Source organism: Leptodactylus fuscus, chromosome 9 (assembly GCF_031893055.1).
Source record: "Leptodactylus fuscus isolate aLepFus1 chromosome 9, aLepFus1.hap2, whole genome shotgun sequence".
Taxonomy (NCBI): Eukaryota; Metazoa; Chordata; class Amphibia; order Anura; family Leptodactylidae; genus Leptodactylus; species Leptodactylus fuscus.
Genome location: NC_134273.1, coordinates 49,751,912 through 49,773,282, shown reverse-complemented (window position 1 = coordinate 49,773,282; position 21,371 = coordinate 49,751,912). Strand labels below are relative to the sequence as shown.

General features: G+C 39.5%; 1 protein-coding gene across 2 annotated transcripts in view; it reads left to right on the top strand.

Moving 5' to 3' along the window:
- The window catches only part of MYH9 (myosin heavy chain 9), a 77,544-nt gene that overhangs the window by 17,153 nt on the left and 39,020 nt on the right, over window positions 1–21,371 (top strand). For both annotated transcript variants that reach the window (XM_075286439.1, XM_075286437.1), the window contains exons 2-12: window positions 4,898–5,250; window positions 5,740–5,896; window positions 6,643–6,670; window positions 7,473–7,566; window positions 8,101–8,193; window positions 8,717–8,780; window positions 9,814–9,912; window positions 13,906–14,049; window positions 14,848–14,943; window positions 17,334–17,452; window positions 17,823–17,975. In XM_075286439.1, the coding sequence (XP_075142540.1) occupies window positions 4,918–5,250; window positions 5,740–5,896; window positions 6,643–6,670; window positions 7,473–7,566; window positions 8,101–8,193; window positions 8,717–8,780; window positions 9,814–9,912; window positions 13,906–14,049; window positions 14,848–14,943; window positions 17,334–17,452; window positions 17,823–17,975 (1,380 nt within the window). In that variant the 5' untranslated portion in view covers window positions 4,898–4,917. The remainder of the gene's footprint in view (window positions 1–4,897; window positions 5,251–5,739; window positions 5,897–6,642; window positions 6,671–7,472; window positions 7,567–8,100; window positions 8,194–8,716; window positions 8,781–9,813; window positions 9,913–13,905; window positions 14,050–14,847; window positions 14,944–17,333; window positions 17,453–17,822; window positions 17,976–21,371) is intronic.

Genomic DNA, 21,371 nt, shown 5'->3' with positions numbered 1-21,371 from the left:
ATGAGCAACTTTTGAGATTCCTTCCTTCCTTTCCTTCTTTCCTTTCCATTCCATGGATAATATCACTGTATTATTATCCAGGGGATGGGTTTCACATAAACTAAGCATATAGTTCAGTGAACTGACCTGGAGCCTGATTTTATTCCTTGCAGACTTTCTCCTTCCATGCAAGCCACAGTTAATTTATTCACTGTAGTTAATGCTTTGATGGTATCATAAGGATGACTACTTTAGATATCAACTACTCCTCTGTGCCTTCTATGAACTCTATTTATTTTTTTGCGAGTAAGCCTAAGGGCTAGAGGCAAGAGGGGGTGGATTTTGGTGTGGATCCACCTCTAAATCCGGTCCCTCGCAATAGAGGTCTGTGTAGACCGCTAGCCTTTTTTTCGCTAGTGGTTTGTTCCCGCTAGCGGGAAAAAAAGAAGCGAACTACCCTTTCTTCAGGCGGATTCCATGGCTGATTCAGCTGTGGCGTCCATCTCGCGACAGCACTCTCTGGACTAGGCCCATTCATTTGGGCCTAATCTGGAGCGGAAAGACACGACGGAATCTGCACGTGTGGAATCAGTGTGAACTAGCCCTTATATTTTTTTTTTCATAAGTCAGGTGAAGGGAACAAACCATGAAATATAGAAAAAAAAAAACAAACCCTGAACTCCTTCAGGTTAGTCAAGAGTAATAGACAAAAGACAGTCTGTACATAAGCGGTGTCAGTTTACAGTAAAGTCAACATTGCATGGTGGGGGGAAGGGAGACATAGGTATGACACTATAGTAATAAACCAGTTATTTCTTCTGGATAACAATCCCTGATAAAAGATAAAATGTCTAAATATGTAAGTCAGGTGCAAAAGAGGTGCTGCACTGGAGGTGGACCCTCAGACCTGAGAGCACTTCTCATGATTTTTTTTTATCTATACTATTATTATATTGTAGGGCAGCATTGTAGCAAGTTGCATGTGGCTGTCATAGAGATTGAGGAGAAGGGATTGAGGAACAAAATAGCTGCCCTTTGAGTGGTTTCAGCAGAGTTGGACCTTACCTATCCCTGCCTGGACTGACAGCACTTTCTAGGCTATAATGGCTGGTAGCTGGTGGTTACATAAATGTTTGTCTAATAAATTGTTCATTTTTGTTGTATTAAAAAAGTAAATTGCACTATTATAAATTACATTTGTTTTGAAGAAAGCTGTGATGGTTAGAAAACAGTGTTCATCTGCATGTTTAGTTTCTTGTTTGAAAGGCATGCATGACCTGTTCTTGTTATGACCAAAAAAGGCAATTCGAGCCATGTTTCGCATAGAATTAGATGCCGGAAATGCTGTAACATTGTGCATGTTTGCCAAGTAATGAAATGTTTGCCAAAGACTTTGTTCAGTTTCACTTCCTTCCTTTTTTTTTTTTTTTTTTTTTTTTTTTTTTAATGAAGCACTATATCTGTGAAAGTACACCCGGGCATATTTATGAAAACTAAGGGGATGTTCACACCAATTTTTATATATGCTGCGGTTATCTGTCATAAATAACATCACAGATGATTTATGCAGACAGACCCCCCCCCCCCCCTTGACATTCTTTCCCGTTTGTCAAGGCCCCGGTCACACATGGAGCAAACATTTCGTATTGGCTGAGGCGGAAAAAATTCAGTTTTACAGTCACTGTGTATTGGGTGGGATTCTAGTGAAAATTCCGCTAGTGGATAAAAAAAGCTAGCGGTACCATTGAAATCAATGGGAGGCTTTTTTTGTGCTGAAATTCCTCACCATTTTCCTCCGTGAATGCACCCTTATAAGATTATGACAGTGGCCAACACCTTTAACCTTTTTTTTTTTTTTCAATTTCAAAATGAAACCAATGACAAAAGAACGCTTCTGTGTCATACTCGCGCTACATTAAAAGAAAGGGAATAAAAAAAATCATGGGCAACAGTAAATTTATTTATTTATTTTTTGGTCAGGTTTCATTCTGCTCCAGAGTGTAACAAGAGTTAGAGCGCTTGTCCGAGATAAATGGAAAACAAATCCCTACTTTCTAAATAACTTAATGAATCAAAAATGTATATTAACACATATCCCTGGGACATTTGCTGGTTGTCCGCATTTCTGGAAATGGAATGTCACTACTACTCCCTCCCTAAACCCTCCTCCCCATTCACTCCATCATGCATACCTTCCAGGCTTCTTCCTGCGGGAGGGCTCCAACTCTTCTGTTTGGCGGCGCATGTACCAGCGCTGGTCTGCATTCTGCAGCCGATAATCCACCTCTGCTGCACAGCAGAAATGGTTTGTTGCGCAGCGCTGGGACAAGAGCGCATGTCGGCAGTCAAAAAAGGAGCAGGAAGAAACCTGGAAAGAAGAAAGAGAGAAGTATATAATGGGGTCGGTGGTTGGGAAGAGCTAGTAGGGGTGAGATAGCTTAGAGAGACAGGATGGGGTTGTATGAGAGGGAAGGGGGAAGTAAGGTGAGAGGGGTTAATGTGGAAGTTAAATGGCAAGAAGCTGAACATACAGCATAAACAAATGCAGAAGATACCAGGAGCTCGCAGACACACCAAGAAACAACTCAAAACACAGCTAAGGGTATATGGGTGCATTTATTATCTCATTAATAGTACTAACAGTCTTTTTTTTTTTTTTGTCTGGAAAACTCCTTTATTTACCGTACTCTTGTATGGCTGACTGTTCTTCAAAATGTGCAAAATTGAGATATTCTTGACAACTGTTTACACCTATTGGAACAAACTATTGTGTACTTGAGTAATAACTGTTTCTAACCTTTGTTATTCATATCATGTATTTACAACTGACAGGGTTGTGTGACAGTCAAGGATAACAAATGCTGATGATCTGTACACACCCAGAAAGAGATATGACTGCTGATTCTATCTGTATGAACAAAGTAGGGCTGCAGACTGGGGTTAGAGGGTTTAACACCCAACAATCAAATACTGATACCCTATCCTGTGGATAGGTCATAAGCCTTAGTTACCCTTGGTTCTTGGAAACCTTTTTTAGCCTTTGCATGTACTGTACTCTGAACTTGATGAAGCAGAAGTAGCATGAAATCTGTAGAGGCCCCTATCTGTACTAGTTTGCTGTTACGAGCGATAGTAAATCTGATAAGAGTAAGGTTTTGAATAATTGGTGCTGGGTTTAAAACAAAGTGGCTTGAGGTATGCCTTGACAATTACAATTTTTTTTTTTTCTCTCCCCTATTTTAAGGAACAATTCTCTTTTCCATCCAAAATGTGACCTCAATACCTGGAGTCTGGCTTATTCCTTATAGGCTTCCTCGGCAGGCTACGACTAAGTTTATTCCCTTTAGTCAATAGTTGGGTTGTTGGATGAAGAAATCTATAACAGATGAGTCCTTCTCACTGAGCCAGATCACTGTACTGTTAATTTAAGCAAAGATGAAAAAATGTGGTCACTAAATTCCTTAGTAGAATTGAATTTCATTCTTAGCCAAAATATCAAGTTTTAGTTTATGCACTGTATTCAAACTGCGTGTTTTAATCCACTAGGCTTTATTTTGAACATTGGACGTTTTGACTTGGCATAACCGTGTGAAACGCTTTTGCCAAGTTCACACCTTCGTTGGGGTTTCCTTTCTTAGGGTCCGCTTGGGGACCCGATAAACGGAAAACCCAATCTGCTTAAAATGCAGTAACCTGCAGACCACATAGACTATAATGGGGTCCTACAGGCTTCTGTCTGAATAATGGGGTATGTAATCCCTGACTGGTGATGAAACTCAGAAGTGAACCCAGCTTTACTGTTGTATTTGTGGCTATCCCTCTGTACACTTATTTACCTACAGAGCCCCAGATTAATTAATTTTCACTAGAAAGATAGTGCTCCATGAAGATGATGGAGTCGCTCTAATTTATACTCTAAATTCATGGGTTTTAGTTACTCTAAAGTACTTTGATTGCTGGAGTTCCAATGGTTCCCTCCCGATCATGGGAACCGGGACTTCCTCTAAGTGTTCCGTGTAAATGGAGCTGTGGGAGCTTTGCAACGGCTGGGGACGGAGATCTTGGAAAGCCCTTAGAAGTGAGTGCAGTGGTCTCCACACTTGAGCTCCACTGGCTCCTTCACCTGTAGCACATGGGATAAGTTGCAATACCCCAGGCATTAGACATGTTCCCTGTACTCATAGGTGATAAGTGTATACAGGGGTAAAACTTGGCTTTAGCATGATGCCCAAATAGCAGGCATGATTGCTGAGATGATCTGACCTCTTGGTTTTTGCTATGGCACCATAATTAAAATTTGTTCCTGATGTTTACCTGGCTTTAGGGGTTATTGGTACACCAGGGGTACAGCTCACTTATTCAATACACTGCAAGGCTAATGCAAAATGCTAATAGAAGCATACTACTGCTTCTATTACAGGCTGCCTAGCACAGAATGTAATAGAAGTAAATGAATGAAAATCCTGGAAGCCTTCAATAGGCTACTCACTGTCATAATAATGGATTACCAGAAGCAGAAATTTTTCCTGTAGGAAATTCCATTTCCATAACTGCCTGGTAGAATTTTTCGCCTTTTATTTGCTTCGATCAAAGCTGTAACCACTTGCATATGACTTAGACATGAACCTAGTCTAAGGAACTGACAAAACTCTGTAAGGGGCTATTCACACCTCAATGTTCCATCTGTGAAACCGTCCAAATGGCAGCTATATTTCTGAGTGTGACATGTCTGGATTCCAATCAAAACTTGGAGCTGATTTTGAGGTACAGTTCAACCTCAAAAAATCAGTTAAGTTTTTCCCTGGGAATATCACCTTACTGAGTATTCTGGTTTCTGCAAGTATTTTTGCTTTATATGGTTATAGACTTTTTCAATGTACGATCTTATAATGTGTAACTTTATTTATTTTTTATTCAGGGCTGCTGTACTAAAAGATCATGGCACAAAAAGATGCAGACAAATATCTTTATGTGGATCGCAATTTAATCAACAATCCTTTAGCTCAGGCAGACTGGGCTGCAAAAAAGCAAGTATGGGTACCCTCAGAAAAACATGGTTTTGAAGCAGCAAGTCTAAAAGAAGAGGTGGGAGATGAGGTGATTGTTGAGTTAGCAGAAAATGGCAAAAAAGTAAAGGTCAATAAAGATGATGTTCAAAAGATGAACCCACCTAAGTTCTCCAAAGTTGAAGATATGGCTGAGTTGACATGCCTGAATGAAGCATCTGTCCTGCATAATCTGAAAGAGCGATATTACTCTGGCTTAATATATGTAAGTAAATTTTATTATAGTTTTAAAACTATTGCATACAGTTGCAATTTTTAAAATGAAATGAAACTGAGTTTTTCTAACTTTATTCTCAGTTTTGCCTTATCCACATCTTACTTGACTATTGATTTACTATTATGGTATTTGAAATAACTTTTCAAAGGAGATCAATGAAGACTTGGTAACCAAACCAGATGCTTGGTAGAAAAGACTGATTATAAAATTTTATTTTATTTTTTTTTTTAAAGTGCATATTTATAGATTTTGTATACACTAGGCATTCTCTTCAGAAAGGCTTAACATTGGTTTCTTGCATGTTTTATAGTAAAATATCTGGTTTGGTCACGGTGTGCAGTCACCTACCTTTTGGAATTTGGTGAGGTGGACTAAGCCCCCAGTTGACTAGCATTAAATGAACATTAAAGTGACGCTTTGACTTCACATGCAGTTGTTCATGATTTTGATTTATTTTATTTATTTTTAACTATGCAGACTTACTCTGGTTTGTTTTGTGTGGTAATAAATCCATACAAGAATTTGCCAATTTACTCCGAAGAGATTGTTGATATGTACAAAGGAAAGAAGAGACATGAAATGCCTCCACATATATATGCCATCACGGACACTGCCTACCGCAGCATGATGCAAGGTATCAAATATTAAAGAACTTTCCTGGTCTAGTTGTACTGTATCTGCTGTCTAGGTATGCTAATAAGAATAGCTCCTGGTATATACAGCAATGTAGGTGTTACCCGTTCATTTGAATGGGCACTGTGTATTAGTATTAAACTGGTTTCCTCCTTCACTCCTTATAGATGTAGTCACCTTATAGATGTATTCACTTGTCACCTTGTTCCCATAGAGAAGCGTGCTGTGCTAATACACATTCTGACTTGAATTTATGTATAGCTATGGTCATTTTGTAAAACTTTTCACTACTTCCAATGCACTAGTAGCCTGTGATGCACTCATGATGTACAGGCTTCCCTCATTACAGTGCTTTAAAAAGGAGAAAGCTGCCAATAAATGACTGGAGGATGGTGATGCTTGTATATCATTATTGCATCAGATCCCCTGCTTCTATGTTGCTAACACACTGCGAGGCAGTGACATGATCATACAGTCTGTGGAATATGAGGGAATAATTGTAATGCAGAAATTATGTATATTAACGTGATTAAAATCTTATGCTAATTCCGTGTGCTAATCGTGATTGAACAGCCATGTGGTGATGCCATCTGTGTGCGGCCTCTGTGGCCCAATTCATAGAAATGGGTCATTTGCAATTTGAGAAAACTGAAAGCACACTGACCTAGCCCACTGTTTTCTGCAAGAAGCCTTACGGTGTAGACATTCTGCCTGTATCTATTCTTATTCTATCTATTGTCTCCTTAGATAGAGAAGACCAATCCATCCTTTGCACGTAAGTAAGAAAGTGAAAATTTTAAAAACACACAAATACTTTCCTGTTCAGTGTCTCCCACTGCAGTGTCTCCCACTGCAGTTTGTTTCTGCTGCTCTTGGTATAATCAGCCTAAGGAAAGGTTACAAGATGCTACATGTGGCATACAGTGTCCTTTCCTTGGGCTGCAGATTGGCCTCAGAGGTCACATGTGGCAGAGACTTCCATCAAAACCAGATTGCTGCAGTAGGACTGGACCATGGTGGGGGATATCTGGGATGGGTGAATTTTTTTTTTTACTTTTTTTTTTTGTGCCTTTTCCTTCCTTCCCTGGGCTCCTTGAAAGAAATGCTTATCCTGGACAACACCTTCTTAACTTTCTATATTATGTTCAGCGAAAAAAAATAGCTATTCCAGGGCTTGAAAATATTGACAATCAGTATTAGCTTACCACATGATTCAGAGCGTGAGACTTAGGAGTCCAATTCAGAGTCCTGAAGGAAAGAAAGCGTTCAGTGGATTCCATGTTGTACATCAGATCAGACCATTAGACACCCCTTTAGAGGGGCTTTGACCTGTCACAATGTGTGCATTAGGCATAAGTTTGGTTTAATTAGAACAGGTTTATTAAACTCTTTAAAATACTGTTCATGCAACCAATCTCTATGCAGCTTACATTGTTCATGGGTAGAATACAATGAAAACCACACTGATGAGTAAGGGTAACTAATACAATTTTACTTTTAGATAGATCTTAAGTGGAGCCACTGCCTTTCATTTTTCTAAAACGTTGTTTTGGTTTGTTTTTTTTTCCCCCCATTAGAGGAGAATCTGGTGCTGGCAAAACAGAAAATACAAAGAAAGTAATCCAATACTTGGCCTATGTTGCAACTTCTCATAAATCCAAGAAAGATCAGGTTAGTGGATTTCCTCCTTTTTATTGGGAACTGTTGGTGTAAGTTTTGTCTAAAATTTAGAAAAATACAGCATGAAACTGGGCAATTCTACTGCTACCACAAAATCTCAAAAATATAAGGCTATTGTAACGGTAAAAAAAAGCTATACAGTATAGCTATGCAATACAAAAGTGTTTTCTCCCCCGCCAAGACTTCTGAATGCTCCTGAATACTTGATTAAGACTGGCAAAAATGCTTGTATTACTAAATTCCTAGGAATGTGCTGTATCTTTATCAATCATTTTTAGTTTTTCAGTTTGGGAAAGTAACGTAGCAAAGTCCATAATGTGGAGATAAAGAAAAACTGATTCTGCCATGTTGTGGGGTGCACTAAGATGGCAGCCCCTTGCTACAGTCAGAACATTCCAACTCCCTATGATTGTCGGGGAGGCTGTGCATATGCAGTTAATTGGTCTGTTTTCTGCTGCAGTGGGCAACATAAGTTTTTCATAGTAAGTGGGCATTAATGCAAATGTAACTTTTCTTCGTTCCTAGGGTGAGCTGGAGAGACAGTTGTTGCAAGCTAATCCAATCCTTGAAGCCTTTGGAAATGCCAAAACTGTCAAAAATGACAATTCATCAAGATTTGTAAGTAATGGGTAACAAATTCAGACTTAGCTGCATAAAGGGAAATCAATCCTATCCATAAAAAAAAATTATATATATATATATATATATATATATATATCTGACTTAAGGTTTATGGGGTTATGTAGGATAATACTTATTTTAGGGCTTGTTGCCAATGTTATACTAGGTGTGTGTGTGTGGGGGGGAGGGCTGGAGATATCTGAAATCGCATGAACAGGAGAATTTAAAAAAGTTCTCTCCCTGTACATTGTCAGTTGCATGTGTACTCCAGTACACTGGTTAAATTGAGGCTTCAAATATATGCTGCACTGCTTTAACCAGTGATATCTCAAGATTCAGGTTTACTACAGATATGACCTTGGACTTCATATTCTTGGCTTTAAAGAGACTGTTCTAATGCTTCTAGTCTTGTCTAGTTCTTGAGTTGGACCTACAGAACTGTGGGTAGAAAGTGGGTACATTTCGTTGTACTTTTTGAATGCTGTGTACACTTCTGCAAATCTATTTTGTTTTACTCTAGGGCAAATTTATCCGGATTAACTTTGATGTTAATGGCTATATTGTCGGCGCAAATATAGAAACCTGTATCCTTTTATAGTAAGAGGAAAGTGGTGGTGGTGGTGGCTCTGCAGAGTTGCCACATCTGTTACAGATTGTTCATCGATAATTGACTTGTGGGAATGCAATATCTAAATGTAATTACCAGACCAAACTACTCTACATTACAATCCAGAATCTACTATTTTTGAGGTTGCATATATCCTTTAAAAGGACCAAAATGTCTTCCTATCACACTTATTCTGTTCTAGAGGCTGCAAGTTGCATAGTCAAACGCATTTTTTTTTTTTTAATTTTTGGTCTTTACTGCAATTTTACTGCTTGGAATATAAATTTAAAGAAAACAATGTCCTCAGGCGCATGCGGTTTTATGTACCGCTAGAAAGCCAACAGTGTGCCAGATTCATTGCACTGATGGCTTTCTAGTGGTATATAAAACTGTGTGTGCCTAACGATATGAAAGGTCCTCTTTAAGGCTCCATGCTGATCACATTTTTACATCAGTTTAAAAGATGCAAAGTGATCAGTTTGCATAGACCATTAGTGTTATTTTAAAAAATTAAAAAATTACTATGCAGTAACTGCATAAGTGGTTAGAAGCCCCTTTACCATTAAGCATAAGCGTATATTTATCCACGTTGAACCTCATTTACTATGTCTTCCCAAACACCGGTTACAATCAAATTTGGACAGACTATGTACGTCCTCTATAGACTGCACTGTACCACATAGCTTGGTGTCATTTGCGTAAATTGACAGTGCTATTAATTTCATTTTCTTTTTCTAAGTCATAAGTTAAAAGGAGGAACAAGCACTGAGCACTGCCAGAACACTACTTATAACAGGGGACCAGTCTGAGCTGCAGTGGCAAACTACAAACTATACTTGATGGTGCATAGGATTCTGAAATGAATACCTAAGTCTGCCCTTAGTTGAACAAGACTTGTGTGTCATGGTGCCTAACTTGCACAACGCCAACTATAGAAAATGTTACATGAAATTATATAGAAGTTCAAGCTGATGATGGGTAACATAAAATGTACCTTGACTACATACCAGACTTGCTGGAGAAATCCCGTGCCATTCGACAGGCTAAGGATGAGAGAACGTTTCATATCTTTTACTATCTATTATCCGGAGCTGGAGAACACTTGAAAAGTAAGTACTATTATGAATGTACTCAGAAGGATTACTTTAACAATTTTACACTTGGGACGTATTTTCTGTGTGCAATCAATTTGTGGAACCCAGTTTTTGCATAAGGATTGCTTGTGTTCTTGTTAATGCCTTATAGTGATGTAAAATAAAATGGTACTCAATCATGCTGGAAAATCAATTGCTCTTCAACAAAGTTCTCCTGAATCTTTGGGAATGGTTGCCCTTGGAGGATGTTTGGATACCATTCTCTATTAATGGCTGTGTTCTTAAGCAGACTTTTGAACAACCCCACACAAGAGTGGTTTTGGGATGGGATACTGCACTGTGGTGTGTTTGTACCCCCCCCTTTTCTTCTTCTCTGGAACATCATTCTTGACCTCTCACCAAGAAAAGCATAAAGATCAGGCTGATATTCTGCAGGGATTGGGATTTCTTCTGAAACCCATGTGAGACTGTTTGGACACTTGAACTAATGATGTTCCGGGCAGCAAAAAGGGAAGGGCTCTACCATGAGTCGGCATGATGGAGTGCCATGTCTCATAGCAAAAGTGATGAGTAAGGCTAGGTTCACACTACTACTGTATTTGCATCTTTTGGGTCTGCATGTCCCGTGCATAAAGAGCACTGACCTATCTTCATCAACGAAACAGTAAAAAATTACAGAATATGATGACCCTAGCAAAATTTGGTAATTTTCAAAAAGTGGTGGTTTATTTGTAAAATGCAGTACAAAGATGATAAAACCAATACAAGTATGGTATGTCATTTTTAATGCCGAGAATGCCATAAACACAATGCAAAAAATTATGATTTGAATTGTGGGTTTTTTCACATAGACCCCCAAAAGTTAACAAAACCTAATCAAAATGATGCCAAATGAAACTACAACCTGTCACTCAAAGAAAAAACCCTCACTTAGGGATGTAAACCATTAACGTACAAATTACCCTCTTCCTTAAAAGGGTTAATGGCACATCAGGCATCAAAACTAACTGCGATTGTCACTCGGTAACGGTGAGGGCTAGAAAGAAGACTCAAAGTGCAGTGGAGTCTGTGCAGCAGTGCATATTCTCCAATAAGAGCTTGAGTTGTTGGAGGTAGTGAAAGGCCTTCTTTAAGGGTGAATTGAGATGCTCAGGTTTTCAAATGTAATTTTAAAAAAAATTAAAAATCCGGTAGTTTTAATGTTTAAAGTTTTTTAATGTTCAGATGCAGTCTTTAGAGCCAAACTTAGGAATGGGTTGTAAAAAGTTAGCAAACGTTACTCCATACGCTCTACTTTTGCTGCTTGTCTGGTCCACACCTGAGTTTTAGCTTCAAAAACATATAAAAACTGGAGTATAAATCCAACCAAAAGAGAACCTTGTCAAGTGGTTGACTATTGCACATGTTTAAGCCAGTTCTAAAGATATTACTGGTTTGAGTCATGAGTCAACAAAGTTGTCACTGTTATGATTACCTTCAAGTATTCTATTCAAGGAGTCCCTGATTTAACAGCTGTAGTGGTGCTCTGCATTCCATAGAACGTAAATCATTCTTGAAGTAGAAAAGATCCAAAGCAACACTCTGTTTGGAAAAAAAACAAAACAACGTAGAGAGCATAGTATTTATAGGCTTAGTCCTGGACTGACTTGGTGTCTTATGCTTTCTACTAGATTGTGATTGTTTGAATAAAATATTTATTGAACCACTTTCTAAGTAGACTTGAGGGTGGGTCAAAGGGGTATCCTACAAGCAGTTATAGAAGTAATGTAGTGTCTTAGTAGATCAGTTAGATACGGATATGTTCACTGCGCTGAATTTGACTGATTCTGCTTAGGATTCCAGGATTTTTTTTTTTTTTTTTTTTTTTTTTTTTTTTTAATATAGCTACCGGTAGGACCTGTTTCAGTCTTAGAACTTTGGCCAAGAAACAGGCTTTGTATGTAACTCGGGTGGATGGGCACTGATGGGCAATGGTAGTCTAAATCTAGTATTAGCAAAATATAGTGACAGGATTTCCCAAATTTTGCTTCAAATTCAATGTCAAGTAGACTAGTAGAAGGGGCAACAATGGGTGGGATCTCAAGAGCATCCCATTTTGTGTTCATGTCTTCAGGCTTTTTGTTAGTAGGTCGATGAGACCATTTTGGTAATTGCCAATCCAAAGGGAAGTAGACAACAGGAGAGTACCTTGTGGTAACACAGACAATTCAATAATGTTTGTAAGACTGTTTTCACCTTAGAGGCAGCAATGTTCTGAAAGATTTTAATGAAGTTCCTCTCATTATAGTAGATCTCTGAAGACAACCAGTTAATGTTGCTGTGTCCACATAAGGCAAAAAGCCACACCACAACTCGGGTTCATTGGGACAAACTTGGGTCATAGAGCTCTGGATTTTCTTGATTCTTAATCTTTGGCTTGATCTGTCTCTAGTATCAGTGTAAAAAAAAAAAACGCATGTAGTGGGGCGGCACAGTAGCTCAGTGGTTAGCACTTTAGCCTTGCCGTGCTGGAGTCCTGGGTTTGAATCCCGCCAGGAGCAACATCTGCCAAATGACAACAAAAAAAAGTAGACTAGTAGAAAAACATTCTTTAAATTCTAAACCAATAACTTTCTGCTTGACAAATTTTTCAGGTTCCTAAATGTTAACCCCCCCCCCCCCCTCCCTTAGCTGCATTGTCCCCACAGCAGTTAGAATACATCAGCCCATTTAATGTTGTGTTGAGTTGTCATGGGATTGAGAAGAAATTGAGCTGAGAAGAAACTGGTCTACAGGCATAACTCACATAAGTCTCCTGGAGAGTGGCAATTGGGTGATTGCTGCACCTATGGAAAGTTATTTGGCTTGAATGCTTCTTTTATGTTCCCTTTCAAGCAGAGTTTTTGATAGAAATATTTGTCAGCAAGACATTTCCCTCCACAATGGCAATTTGCTCTTGCTTCCAATCTCTGCCCCAATTGACCAGATAAGTGGAATTTTTTGTCATGTGATGAGGATACAGGTGTTTGAATACTCTAATGTCCTCATATTGCCATATTGTAGTGCTTAGTGGCTTGGTAAAAAGGGAGTCAAAGTCTATGGCCTTAATATCACTTGCCACAAAAAGTCCTTCAAGTTATAAAATTCAAAGTTCGTGCACCTCTGAAGGGCTTGGCTGTTTGAGGGAAGTGTGGGACTGTCAATGGGTGCTGCACAACAATTTATATCTTCACTACAGTTTTACACAACTCCTATCTTTAAATACCGCATTGTGAGCACAGTTGACTCATGGAGCATAATTGATATGCTCCAATTAATATTGACCGATACACTTGCCAGGGATGACCCCCAATCAATCCTTAATGGCTGCCCTCCTCGTGTGCCACCCCTAATGGTACGAGGTGAAGCACGTGGAGGGTGGCAGAAGAGCAGTTCCCTTATGCTCCACAAATAAAAAAAACAGCATAAATTTATAAAAAGATAAAAATAAAACTTTGACTTGTAGTGGTTGGGGACAGCTCCTCTGCTATATATATATATATATATATATATATATATCAATCAGACACCACCAAAACGTGCTTCACCTGTCGTTTGGGGTTGCACATGTGGGGGGGGGGGGGACACAGCCATTAGGGATTGATTGCCCCCCTCCCCAAGTGTGCTACCCCTAAAAGGCTACACGGAGTTCCGCCACCACGTGTCCCAGCTTCTAAATGAGGTAGTGAAAGGGCAGCACTCGTGGTGTGGGAGGAGAAGATCGGAATGAGTTGGCGCTGGAGACATTCGAGAGCAGGGACACAAGTGGTAGTACATGCTTTTCTGTCTGTTTGAAATAGCTGACAGAGGCATACAGAGACCATAACTGATTTTTTTTTTTTTTTTTCCATATTTGAGGCAATGGGTCTGGTGACACGTTTTTATAGCCATTTACCTTATAAAAAAAAGTATGTCAGGCGGACATGTATAATGTGATAGTACCCTTCTGAATTAACAGAAAAAGTAAATATTTGAACTGTTCTCTTGCAGCTGACCTTCTGTTGGAACCCTACAACAAGTATCGTTTCCTTTCCAATGGACATGTTACCATTCCAGGTCAGCAGGACAAAGACTTGTTTCAAGAAACCCTGGAAGCAATGAGAATAATGAGCATTCCTGATGATGAACAAATTGGTATGTTTTAATTTAGCTTTGCCGTGGTTATTTAATGGCTACTTAACAGTTTCCTCAGGCTAATGTATTTTCTAAATAAAGCTTCCCCATGATCTGTTGTCAAAAAATGGGTGCATCTTATTTGCCAAATCCGCTTGTGGCATAAGACTCATCCCCTTTTCTTTGCAACATTTGTGGTGCTTGGATATTTTGTAGAGAAAAATGCAGGTTTGATTTTTTTTTTTTTTTTTTTTTTTTTTTTTTTCCCCTCTCTGTACCAGCAAAGCTGGTGAATTTAATATTCTCTATATACTGTGGGGGGAAAAAAATCTCAGCATGTTAACTCTACCTGTTTAAAAAAACAAACAAAAAACTGCTTTTTTTCCCCATAGCCTTATATGGAAGAGTTACAAATCTGAATCAAAACTAAATAGTAGGGCAGACTTGGGTTAAGGCCCCACTGGGCAAAAAACGCAAAGAAAACGCTGTGCATGCGGTTTTCATTGCGTTTCCTCAGTTTTGTGGTGTGGACTGTCAGCTTTCCAGCAGTGTATAGAACTGCCTGTGCCCCAAACCATGAAAGGTCCACTTTGAGTACAATCTGTTTTAGACAGTGCAAACTTAAAGGAGTTTGTCCAGTAATTAATATATGGATCTTATGGCCTAGCCTGAAGATCAGCCATAATTATCTAATTGGTGAGACAAAGGCTCTTTAGTTGATTAGGGATGTAGTTAGCGAGCGATCATATGAAAAATGCGTGTGTTCCTTTTTAACAATTTAATTACTTTCCTCTTACTGTAACTTTTTGTTTTTCCTAGGATTGCTGAAAGTTGTCTCTGGTGTATTGCAGCTGGGCAATATAATGTTTAAGAAGGAGCGTAATACAGACCAGGCTTCCATGCCTGATAACACTGGTAAAATTCCTGCTTTGTTATAATTTGACGGTTGAATCTGAACACTTGCGACCTATGTTTACACGTCTGTTGGCTGTCTTTGTTGCCATTCATTTCAATGGACACAGCGTCTTGTCCTAGTAGCTGACTGGTTTTTATAAAGTTAGGCCTCCCTCCATATCTAGTGACTCTGTCCATGTTCTCCTTACTTGTGTTCAGATATTTTCTGCACAACTTTTGTATGTGATATTCATGGACCACACATGGAGGACTTCCTAGGGCGGTCTGTTTTTCAGATAGTTACTCACACTCGCGCAGTCAAGTGTCGTGTGTGTGTGTGGGGTTTTTTTTTGTAAGTAATCGTGGCAAGTTAACAATGATGAACTTGCTGTCAAATTCAGCAGTGTTCAGTGTCTACCACCAACCTCTGAGTGATGATGCCTTAAAGATTTGGCACTGTTGCTTTGCATATAGCCCCCAATATGCTGCTCATCAGCTGGAGCCTGGGTATATATGATGAGCTGCATATTGGGGGCTATATCTTTTAGTTCAGAGCTGGATTTGATTCAGTTTGCATTACATACAGAGGTAACGGTCTCTCTAGCTCAGCGCTTATCAGCCAAATTCAATTAAACCGACTGATAAGCGGAAGAGCAGGAGATAAAACTGCTCAGAAATAATGTAGCACTCGCCTCCCGCCTCCCCTGTCTGAGAGCAGGCAGCTCCGTTACTTGTCTGTGGCAGAGACCTACACCGCTCGGAGCTGCTGCCGAGCACTCACCTTCCCCCTCCCCTATCTGAGCAGGGAGCTATGTCACTTGTCAATGGTGGAGATAAGCTCAGTACCAGGTCTGTGGTTATGGAAATGCAGTGAAAACAATGAAGTGAATAGTCTGAGGCCAAACAAAGCAGTTTTGATAAAGCAATGTATTTAGGAAAAGTCTTCAATCCACATAAACTAGCAGTATAGATAGGATCCGTGTGATGGGACAACCCCTTTAAGGACCTTTCCACTATATTTTTTGTCCTAATTAGCTTTGAGGTTTAATCCTAGTTTTGGTTATATAGATATAGCATTTATAAAAAATGAATTTTTCCCTACTTCAGTTCAGACTACAGGTGGTCTGACTGGGTACTAGAACCTGCTTTCCATTCATATTTCTCCAATTAAATTTATCCTTGTTCTTTAAGATACACATATCAAAATTACATGCGCCGTTTTACTTAATCTACTTCTCCTTGGTGCAGTAGATGAATGGAGAGACAATTACCTGCCAGCAACCTTGCTGACACTGTAGTCTTTGAAATTATTGGCATTATAGAAACTGTGTGTCAGATCAGCACTGTTTCTATAAGATGTATAAAAAAAGAATTGGGAATTTTGAAAACTGTGGAACAGTGAGCAAAGCTGTTTCTGGATTTTCCATTTACATCTATGGGTATCATGGAAACTGACGGTGATAAGGTCAGGCTTTATACACCGTATATATCTAAGCTACACAAGGTTGCAATCAGGTAAGAACTGTGGAACATATGGGTATAAGACAGTGTATATGCTATAATAGTACCCCCCCCCCCCCCCCCCAGTGTCTCCAGAACAGTCCCTATTGAACTATAAGCTTAGGGGGCGTTCACACTACCGTCGGTGTCCGACATGTAGTGTCCGCTCAAAATCTGTCACGGACACTAGCTGTGTCCGTGACACCTGTCATTCACTTGAATGGGCATCGGGTGCGTTCTTTTGCACTCCGTGCCAGTCCTTCCCTGTCCGCAAGAGAAGATGTCCGACTTCTCAAGCGGACAGAAGAACCCTGCATGCAGGGTTCTTCTGTCCGCTTGAGAAGTCGGACATCTTCTCTTGCGGACAGGGAAAGACTGGCACGGAGTGCAAAAGAACGCACCCGATGCCCATTCAAGTGAATGACAGGTGTCACGGACACAGCTAGTGTCCGTGACAGATTTTGAGCGGACACTACATGTCGGACACCGACGGTAGTGTGAACGCTCCCTTAGTCAGATAGCGTGCATTCACATTAATATGAAATGTATGTTTGTTTTCTTTTCCCCTCTCTCCTTATTTCAGTAAATCTTGCTGCTATGAGAGCAATTGTGATGCACTCTTCAACCAAAGCAGTGAGGTAGCTCTATGGTGCAACAAGACTGGACTTTGCAGATGTCAGTAATAGTAGGGATGGAAGGACTGTGCCCTGGAAAGCTTAGCTTGTAGATATCTAGGGCACTATACAGCTTATTGGCATATGGGGAATGGGAGTGGTTGGGACAAAAAGCTAATCTCCAAGGCAGGCATTGAGTGGGAAGCAGAAGAGTTACCACCTGCAAGTGGTAACACTCCTTTTTAATTTTTTTTTTGTATTGAAAATGTTTCTGATATTTATTTATTTATTTTTCAGCTGCTCAGAAGGTGTGTCATCTTTTGGGAATTAATGTTAATGACTTTACTAGAGGTATCCTCACACCACGCATAAAAGTTGGTCGAGACTATGTACAGAAAGCACAAACAAAAGAACAGGTAACTTATACAGCATTTTGAAGGGGTGCCCAGTTATGGAAACTTATTCCTTATCCATAGGACAAAGGATAGATTACCTCAAGGCATCCTTATGAGAGATGTTCCATTCACTTCCATAATGCTGCCAGGACTGTAATGTGCCTGAAGCCCCATAAACTGAAATGGAGTGTTGGCCATGCAAGCAGATTGGCGCTTTATTCATCAGGAGGACTTTTGGTCCCTTTTCCTCCTGATCACTGGGGGAACCCAGTGTGCGGACACTTGTTTTCTATCCACAGGACAGGGAATAAGTTTACATATTGCAAATATTCCTTTCTTAAAGGGATTGTGCTACTAACACACTTATATTCAACTTGTCTTATCTCTTTAGGCAGACTTTGCTATAGAGGCACTTGCTAAAGCAACATATGAGCGCATGTTCCGCTGGCTCGTGATGCGTATTAACAAAGCCTTAGACAAAACAAAGCGGCAAGGAGCTTCATTCATTGGAATTCTGGATATTGCTGGATTTGAAATTTTTGAGGTAACCTTTCATTTTTTTCCAAACCAATTCTAATAATCAAACAAAAAAAACATGTTCTGGCACTAAAACTAATGTCTTTAGAAAATGAGTTGTGCCATGAAGAATTTTGTTCTCTAGCCATAGGTGAATGCATTCACGTTAGTGGGAGTGCCATAGATGCTTGAAGTACAGCTGCTATCTGCAGCGCTCCCATTGACATGAATTGAAGAGGGAGTGCAGCTGCCTTCACAAAGTAAAACTCCTCCCATCTCCGTATCTGTGGGGTCCACAGTATTTCAGGCCCCACTAATCAACAGTTTATATCTTTCATTATATAGCTCCTATAATTTACCAGCTATAGTTTCTCCATAAAATATACATCATATAAAGGAATGGGGGAAGGGGAACAATACAGCCCACATACAGATTGGCAGAATGCTCCTATTTGTCAAACACAGTATGTATGCATGTATGTGTCCAAGAGAGAAAAAAAACTCACGATTCTGTAGGAAAATGCTGGGTGCATGGACGAACTTGGTTCTGTTGGCCCAGAGCGGTCCACATGGAAAACAATCGAAGGTCCAGTAGCCACAATAAATGTCAAGTCTTTATTTTAATACAGTATAAAAAAATATACAAAAAAAGGGCAAAAGGTATTCCCTGCCTAGGATGTAAATCAGATTGCTTGACGCCAAGCAATCTGATATACATCCTAGGCGGGGAATACCTTTTGCCCTTTTTTTTTTATATATATATATATATATATATATATATATATATATATATATATATATATATATAATATTTTTTTTATTTTTATACTGGTTTAAAATAGACTTGAAATTTTATTGTGGCTGCTGGACCTTCGATTGTGTTCCATAAAATATACATAACATGAGTAATAAAAGCAACTTGTATGTTGAGCATGATGCAATAAAATTTTAAATAATCCTTCACCAGGACTGTACAGTGTAAATCTGACTAACCAAACGAATACTTGTCATCTTTGGGATAGTTTGACATTTGTTTGTTTCACTTACTAACATGATCCTTAGAAGTTAAATTTTATGCACTTTTAGCAAGTCTTCAGTGCTGGATATCCACCTTTTTCCATATAAAGGCTGACACAGACCAGTCACAGATCTGTTCTAGCAGCCTCTGGGTGAATGCTGCAGCGCTCCTAGTTAAGTTTGAACAACATGTGCCTCCTGTCTGCGATTAGCTTATGGCACCAAGAGGCTATAGCTGCATCCAGGTTCTGGGCCAATGGTACTTTCACTTATCTAAGGGACGATTAACACATGCTGATGTGTTCCGTCCGGAAGGAGTTTGCATGAGGAACCCCCGGACAGAACACAAGTGAAACTGCAAGCGCTGTGCAGTTCAAGTGCATGGACCCTATAGACTATAATGGGGTCTGTGTGCTTGCCGTGCACTGCCTGCACAAATGTTTAATCACTGAAGCACCCATTAACATCAGCTGTATGTCATTACTGGCCATGTAGGTTTTCCTGGGATCCAGCTATAGGCAGTGTTTCACTTCTGCTCACCCTCTAATGATATGCAGGTGAAACTAATCTTTCACTTGCCAAACAAAACTCTAGATTCAGATACATCTCAGTTAGTTTGTCACCCACCCTTATAGCATGGCCAGTAATGATATCCAGCTGCCATTAACCCTTTCACTGCCAAGGGTCTCTGGAAATGCTGCACCTCCAGTAGCCAGAGCAATTTTCACAGTTTTGAGGTTGACAAATCAAATCTAAATTGTAAAATTAAAAAAAGCGTCCAAACCCCCCCCCCCCATACCTATATATTTTCTTAAAGTAGACACCTGCAGCATTGTCAGAATGCCACTTGTTACTGTATACAACCAGGCACCTTCATGCAATTTTGATTTAAAGTGAATGTTTTATGAAAAAAATGCAAATAAATGTTTTAGTTGCTAAAAGCGGAAACCAAACAAAAAAAAATTAAATGCACCGAACCTCCTAAAAATAAGAGTTCAACATGTGTAGAGTTCATTCATATCACTATGGCCTACACCCGCATGCAGGTGTCTTCAGAAAATCACCAGAACTGGAAGGAACAAAAATCTGCTTTGAAGCTGGAAATGTTAAAAAAGTATCATCCTATAAAATGTAGGGATTATAATTTTTTTTACACTGTATGTACTGCACTCATCAACTACAACAAGAGCTCAGACTCCCAAAAACCCTAATACAGAAGACAAGCAGGATTTTGCTGTTATTCACTGTTAAAAATTAGAGATGAGCGAGTACTGTTCGGATCAGCCGATCCGAACAGCACGCTCCATAGAAATGAATGGATGCACCGGGTACTTCCGCTTTGACGGCGGCCGGCCACATAACCCCCCCGCGTGCCGGCTACGTCCATTCATTTCTATGCGAGCGTGCTGTTCGGATCGGCTGATCCGAACAGTACTTGCTCATCTCTATTGAAAATCTATACTGCACTTACCTGACTGTGATACCAAAATCTAACTTTTTTCAGATTACACAGCATACCGTATATATAAACACAATTTAATAATTTATATACAACCACCTTTAAGCAACATTGTGGAAAACAGAATGAAAAATAGAAAAAAAAAAACTTGGCACTCACCCTGTGCGTTAAGTCCAAACTTTATTGTAGATGTTCAGGTAAAAACATACATGGGAGGAGGCACGCTCAGAGGAAGAGCAACAGCTGTTTCGTGCTGTTCAGCACTTTATTATGCTCTGTATGACTCCTCGAGGCGTGCTACCTTCTACTTATAGTGAGTTGTACAGCAGTAAATGAAAACACACTGATTATTAACTCTTACATTGCTATATACCTCTTGGTAAAGAAGAAACTCCTCCGTAAAAACAATTCTTTAGTGACCATAAAAAGTTAGCTGTTAAACATTCCTTTTTGCCTATTTATATTATATGTAAAAGGTTAAGTATTACTTTTTATTTATTAACGGACTCCTTTATATAATTAAACAAGTCTATAATTCAAAAAAGGATCATAGAATCTTTTAATTCTTGAATTTTTTTGTTGTTCAAGGAACTATTAGACCAATCAGTATAAAGCCGGCATTAGGCTCCTCCCACAATGGGGGTGTACAAAATAGCGGACCAGAATGAAAACTGCTAAACAGAACATTCAAAGACAGAATATATTTCGTGAATGATGTAGTGCTAGCCAATCTGTTAACTGCCGCCGTATAGAAGGGAGTATATCAACCAATAACAGGGGAGCCTACGCATGGCTCCTCCTGTTCTATGTCATAGAACGGACCTCAGTGGGAACCATATGTAGTGTACAAAACTAGCCAATCAGAAAAGCACCTACTGAGACCATTATACTAGATGAAAGTGTTTTTCTTTGACATAATAGACCAATCGGCTTGAAGTCGGCATTGGG